Source organism: Phaethon lepturus, unplaced genomic scaffold (assembly GCF_000687285.1).
Source record: "Phaethon lepturus isolate BGI_N335 unplaced genomic scaffold, ASM68728v1 scaffold12191, whole genome shotgun sequence".
In the NCBI taxonomy this organism is placed as follows: domain Eukaryota; kingdom Metazoa; phylum Chordata; class Aves; order Phaethontiformes; family Phaethontidae; genus Phaethon; species Phaethon lepturus.
The window spans coordinates 21656-28330 of record NW_010515600.1 but is presented as its reverse complement, the minus strand read 5'-3'; the positions used below and the strand labels follow the sequence as shown (position 1 = coordinate 28330).

The window sequence follows — 6675 nt, the reverse complement described above, 5'->3', positions numbered from 1 at the left end:
ATGGTGTTCCTCACTTTCACTCCAAAACCGTTGAGCAGTGCTCCTGTGCATCGTTACACAGCCGCTGTGCTCCACCATGGTGGTACGCCCCCGATATATATTCAAACAGATTTGGCTCCACATCATGTTTCAGAGTGAAGTTATGTCAAAATTACATTCCAACATGGTCAGTGGAATTACTCTGGATTTAAAGTGCCATTACTCTGGGTCTAAACTGCAGCCAGATTTGACCCAGTGCCTACAATATCAGTTAGTAAAGTTTGCAAAGGTCTGTGGGGGTCCTTTTGGCCAAAACGCAAAGCTTTTTGCTGCTGAATGCATAAGGAGGCCTGGAGTCCAAGGAGCAACCAGAGCAAGTACCATTACAAACCTGGCAGTGGAAGAAAATATAAGCATGCATATAAGTAAATAAAATCTCCTTCATGTTACTCTTCATTTGAATACATACTGCCAGCGTCATTCTCAGTGATACTTCAGGGAAAGACAGCCGCCTTCTCTTCCCCTGCTCTAACAGACAGGTATCTCATGCCCCATGTCTTTGGGGCAAAGAAAACAAGTCCAACAGGTAAGAGAAAGGGGTTGTCAGAAGTGAAGAAGATCTATCACTTTTGATTTTTCTAGCAGAGTGGGGGCTGCAGTGAAGCCAAAAGATTTCCATTATTGACCGAGAACTCGCTAGTGCTGCACTGTGCTTGTTCCTGCTGCAGCAGTATAACTCAGGGAAAGGATTGCTGACACTTAAACATGAGTTTGTTCATATGGTTTCAGTTGGCGAAGGGGGGCTGGTGGGAGGTGGATGAGAAGTGACAGATGAGGGGAAAAATATTCTAACCATGGCTCTTTGCAGGCTGGGTGTGTTAAATCTCATATCAGTTGCACATGTATAAACGGTGCGCAAGTATGCACAGCTTTTCTTCATGTTTACAGGAGCAAAGGTGAGTTACGTTCAGCATGCTAAAAACACCTATCAGGAAAATGAGTATGTGATTGTATGTGTGAGTATATGCTTCTATAGAAAACTAGGTAGAGGGCTTATTTCTGTCCTACTGAGGTCAGTGGGACTTAGCCAAAATGAGCAAGAGGTGTTGCACATTGCCCCATCTGTACTAATGCGAGTTGGTGTGCTCCTGCACACTTTTGGTAAGTTTCACCCCAGGAATTAGGACTACCCAGAGTGTAACAACTTGAAATTTAATTGGGAAGCAAAGAGATGCTCCTGTGAAATTCAGCCAAACAAAAACAACAAACCCAAAATCATGGAACTTATGTAGGCTTTCCTTCATTAGAAACAAATGTTGATTTTTTTTTTCTGTCTACGGCCTAATTAAAACCATCCTCTGCAATTATAGTATGACCAAATGAGTATCTTTCAGTCTGCTTTTCAACTGTTAACAGCTGCAACCAAAACCTTTCTTTGACATCAGCTACAAAATGTATAGCTCTTTAAGAAGGGCTTGTGGAAGAAAGATTTGTGATAAACACTAGGCTTGCTTAATTATTTAATCAAACATGTATCTATGTAATATTTTGTAACATGGATACTTAGCTGATATGCATCAAAAGCAGCAGTTTATGGTGCATATGCAAAGTTGCTAAAATATGAAGACTAGCAATGTGTTTTTCTATGTCACTGTGAGTGGTTCTCAGAAGTCATCACAATAGTTCCTGAAAATAATCCTTGAGTGCTTCCCAGAACTTAAGACTTGTTTAAGAAGCAATTTTAACATTTTTTAACTTTTCTGTTAATCTCAACTCTTGTGTAACCATCTCTCACTATGTATTCAGACAGTTGTATATATACATTTTACCTATGACAAGAAGTTAATTAGTAGGATAAAAGTAGAACTGCAAAAAGTCTGTGGTGTGTATGTGAATGTACATACGTGTGTCTGTGTGAGTGTAGACATGTAAAATTACCTGCAGGTAATACAGGCACAGGAGTCAATGGAGCTTCTCAAACAAAGTGAGAGTTTAAAACAACTGATTTCATAACAAAAGCTCGATGTTTACAGTGTTATGTTTATAGTGTATGTTTGCGTGACCTGTCCTTATTTTCTAAATAGGCAGTTTTTAAATTGAGAGGTCTTAAAGCTGATTTGAAAGCATGAAATTTGTAAAGGCCTTTAGGCCCTCAGGAGATGAGGTCCCCTCATCTTCATGATCCTCCCCAATTAAGCGCCTAACAATTAGAGTTATCTTTGTGTCCATCTTCTGTTGTAGCCTGTTTGTATCATGCAAATCAATCGTCTTGACACCTATCACTTGTTCTATCTGACCCAGACGTTTAAGACAAGATGTACCCTAACATAGCCTGACATACCTCTTCCTAACATACGGTCAGCAAAAACGAGGAGGCAGGTTCAGGGTGATTAACTATGACGTTACTTTATAGATTTAATGTAGTATGTGTGTATGTGAATCTGTATCTATACATATAATAGAGTCAAGTGTGTGTTTAGAGTTAGAAAAAGATTCAAGGTTATGTCTTGTATCCTTGGAGGTTAATTTAAAGTGATTTAGAGATCAAAATATTTTTTTCCGTCTGAAATTGTGAGAAAGCTGCCCACACATATAAATTAAAATAAAAATAAATACAAGGCTGTATGGGCAAAGAAGGAAGAGCATCACTGTACCCTCTATGGGTTGGGCTTACTTGTCGACTGCCTGGTTTAAAGCTGTAAGCATGCAGTGGTATCTCTGCTCGCTGACTTCCTTGTACACATTGTCACAGGAGGCTTGGCTTAATCAGTTGTGAGCTGAAAAAAGTAATATAAATTGGAACCTTTTGTCATGAAATATTTAAATGTGGATATGATTTAATGGCTTTGGGGAGAAAATTTAGTGTGAGAGATTATAAGAAACAAGAAATCGATTACATGTAAGAAAGGACTTGAACCTCTAATCAAGTATTACCATATACAGAGAGATCCCTAGCTAGTTATAGCTTAATTCAAAGGGGATAATGGTTAGATTTTTTGTTAATTTTAAGTTTTATCAAAAAATGACATTCCTATTCGCTCTTTATCTAGTTTTGCATAATACATACTTACAATGATTTATGGAAAGCCATCACTATGTAAATATTGAAGCATATTCTACGAAATATCCGTAAGTAGTGTCTTTTCTATGAAATATAGGCATCCGCGCAATCTTTCTTTACTTGTGCCGGGTGAACAAAGCCAAACAACTTCTTGCTGAAAATTAACAAGATATAGCTTGATATAACTCACAGGAGTAGGGAAGGATGATGCAAGAGCAGGTTTCTGATTCCCTGCGGTTTCGTGGCAGCAGGGGTGACCCCACGACAATCACACCCTTGACTGCCCGTTTCTCTGGTCAGTGGGACTTAGCAGCTGCTGAAGGTCCGGCACTCCTCACTGCAAATCCGTAAACTAAGTGAAACAGAGGGTGGTGGTGTCTCATTAAGAGGTAGCTCATGTAGCCAACTGCCGGCTTCTCTGGGTTAAGCTGTGGAGTCGCTCCCCGAAAGCACACTGGGAGCCCCTGCACGTACACGACGTCTGCCGGTTCCGTGCGCACAACGAGCTGGGTGCGCTGCCGCTGGGCGCAGGACCGAGCGATACCGCCTTCCACTTACATGGGGAGTCCGTTACAGGATCTGCACCGACTGTTCTTATGAGTTATTGTTGTGCTGGCTGTATTTCATTTTTTTTTACTTAAATATCCGTTTTTGTAAAGCATCCATCTGTTACATAAGCCTGTGAGTGATTTACAAATTAAAGCAAAAACAAAACAAATTACTACCAGTAGTACATTACAAAGCAGCCTGCAGCTGGCTGCAGACAGGATCCTAATTCAATACATGTAAGCAGCGTAAATTAGACTATGTTATTTCCATCTTCAAACAACGCAAGTTTCAGTTAGAAGGAATTAATCCTTGTGGCTTGAGATTAGAAATGTGTGTATATAGGTTGGGTCAGAAGTGACAGCGAGGGCCTGGAGACCAAAACCTGAACTGAGTCTGGTTTCGCAGTTCCCAGTAGGAATGACTCAAACGTAGAACCAGTACGGCTGGCTGGAAGTTGTGGAAGATGTACATGTAAAAAGCTTTATGTCACACTCATGGAGAGAGTAGCCAAAGTTAGTTGGACGGGAAAAAAATATAATCTTTGAGCTTTAAAATACGAACCTGGCCTTTAATTGTTTGTGGTGTTGGTGTTTTTTTCTTCCCTCCCCTCGCCTCATTTTGGTTTTGTTTCGTTTCGCTTTGTTTTGTTGTTGTGTGGGGTTTTTTGGTGTTCTGGATGATTTCTACTAGATAGCACTGACTGCCTGTAAAATACTGCTCCATCAGACAGGTAGAACTGGGTGGGCATAGATATTTAGAGATGTCCACAGTGCTTAAAGGTGTTCAAAGGTGGGGACATGTCCTGACGAATGCTGCAAACCAGGGCAAATATCTGCATCATGGTGTTTCCTTCATCACTGTGTAAATACATGCTAAACATTTTCTGCATAGAGATGGTTCCTGGGGCTTTCCATCTGGGTCAGCTGGGTAAGATTTTCCATAATTAATTGCTGTTGAAGGTCTCATAGTCTTGTAAGGTTTGATTGTGAATGGTCACGTGTGGAGCCTTTCTAAAGGTTTTACAGTTGGATCTAAGGTTCTGAAACGTATGTGGCATTGACCTTCGTCACTAACTTTGTATCCAGAGAGGTGAAACAGAACTGAAATAATAAAACCAGCTCTAATCAAATAAATGTATGCTTTACTACTTGGGGCAAACTGCATTTTCCAGTACTCTCGAAAATGTAAAGGGAGAGAAGAATCAGTCCTCTGAGGACTGAAGATAATAAAATAAAAAAATAATAAGAACTGAAAAAACCAAAAGGTATTTGCAGGCTTCATAATCAAACAAGAGCTAGTGGTTTTTGCAATACGGTGTAGTCCAAAGTGTTCTGTTAAGGTTCGGTAGCTGAGATTAAAGATTTTAAAAGATCAGAGACAGTACAGTGGAGTATCTTGCAAGACTTTCAAACTGTTTAATGCATGAGGAAGCATTGAAATAACTCTGGTCTGATGGCCTGCAACAGTGCTTGTCGGTTATAGTTACTGTGCTGATGTTATGTCCAGCATTTGCCCAAAAGGAAAGATGCCAATAAGATGATGCATTCATTATATAAGTATTTTAATACGTTTTTATCAATACATGCTGGAATGGATTGCCTGACATTACATTGCAGAATTTTTAAGTCCTACCTTCAGGCAAATCTCATGCTTACTAGCAAAAATGAAAGTGTGAAATGCTTTTTAATGTATATTTAACAACAGATAGTCTAGTGATTACTGATGTGTATTCTCTCTGGATTTTTCCCTTGCTATCAGAAGGCAATGTTAAGAGACAACATTTTTACACATTTATGCTATCTACATCCATCAGATGCTTACTTTTTACATATTTTTAACTGTCATTTATAACAAGGCTGCAAAAAAGTAGTCTCTTAAGTCTAAATCATACCAAGATTGCAAGCTTACAATCAGTTGCCAGTAATAGTCCAGTTATGCTTAAAACCAGTGCCCCAATTTCTACCTTTCAATGCAAGTTTATAATGAATATGTTTTTCAGTATTGCTGTCATGGGGAAAAAAACCAGAAAAAGAAAAAAAAAAAGGAGTAAGGTACAAGTATTATGTACTATTTTTAAGACTTTTTGCCTTGCATCAAAATTTCTTGTGAGATGGCCCATGAGTCACTTCAGTCTTATGTCTGCGTATATAAAAGAAGCAAATCTATCAATCCAATGCATTTATTTAGCTCTTTCTTATAGTGTCACCATTTAAAAGCAATTGAGGTACAACTTTCTGTATTTTACAATGGAGTGCACAGCAACAGTTCACGTTTTACGCTAATGTATGCTAAACGGTAGCATTGTATATAGATCACTTGTTGTTAAAACGAAAGTGTTGAAAGCATTTTAGATCACAGTCCCGTGGTCTACATTTTGTTTGCTCTGACATTATTAAACTCAATCTGTTTTTCTGACTGTGACTCTAATTACTATATTTGCATGGCTGGAAAGTTTGCATTTTTGGGTTGTGTTCTATTAACGCTGTTTGCATGTTGTTTTTTGAGCTTAGTGTTTCATGTTCAGGCAGCAGAGCACCTCCTATTGAATTCAATAATTATGCAGAATCAATAAGTTTTTTCTTTGTGTTTGTCTTTGTTGTTTCTTTGATATGGCCTCTAGGATGCTGCAGGCAAGGTGCTGGACCGCTGGGCCATCATGTCCAGGGAAGAAGAGATCATTACCCTTCAGCAGTTCCTGAGATTTGGAGAAACCAAATCCATTGTGGAGCTGATGGCAATTCAAGAAAAAGAAGGGCAGGCTGTGGCTGTGCCGTCTTCAAAGACAGATTCAGATATAAGGACTTTTATTGAAAGCAATAATCGCACCAGGAGCCCAAGTCTCCTTGCTCACCTGGAGAATAGCAACCCTTCCAGCATTCATCATTTTGAAAACATCCCGAATAGCCTTGCATTCTTGCTTCCATTCCAGTACATAAATCCAGTCTCTGCTCCACTGTTGGGGCTGCCTCCAAATGGCCTCCTGCTGGAACAGCCAGCAATGAGGCTCCGTGAACCAAGCCTTACAACCCAAAATGAATACAATGAAAGCAGTGAATCTGAAGTTTCCCCTACGCCTTTCAAGAATG

At 39.5% G+C, this 6675-nt stretch overlaps 1 protein-coding gene across 1 annotated transcript in view; it reads left to right on the top strand.

Moving 5' to 3' along the window:
- The window catches only part of BNC2 (basonuclin 2), a 112383-nt gene that overhangs the window by 104151 nt on the left and 1557 nt on the right, over positions 1 to 6675 (top strand). Inside the window, exon 6 of the mRNA XM_010295832.1 lies at positions 6210 to 6672. Within this exon, the coding sequence (XP_010294134.1) occupies positions 6210 to 6672 (463 nt within the window). The remainder of the gene's footprint in view (positions 1 to 6209; positions 6673 to 6675) is intronic.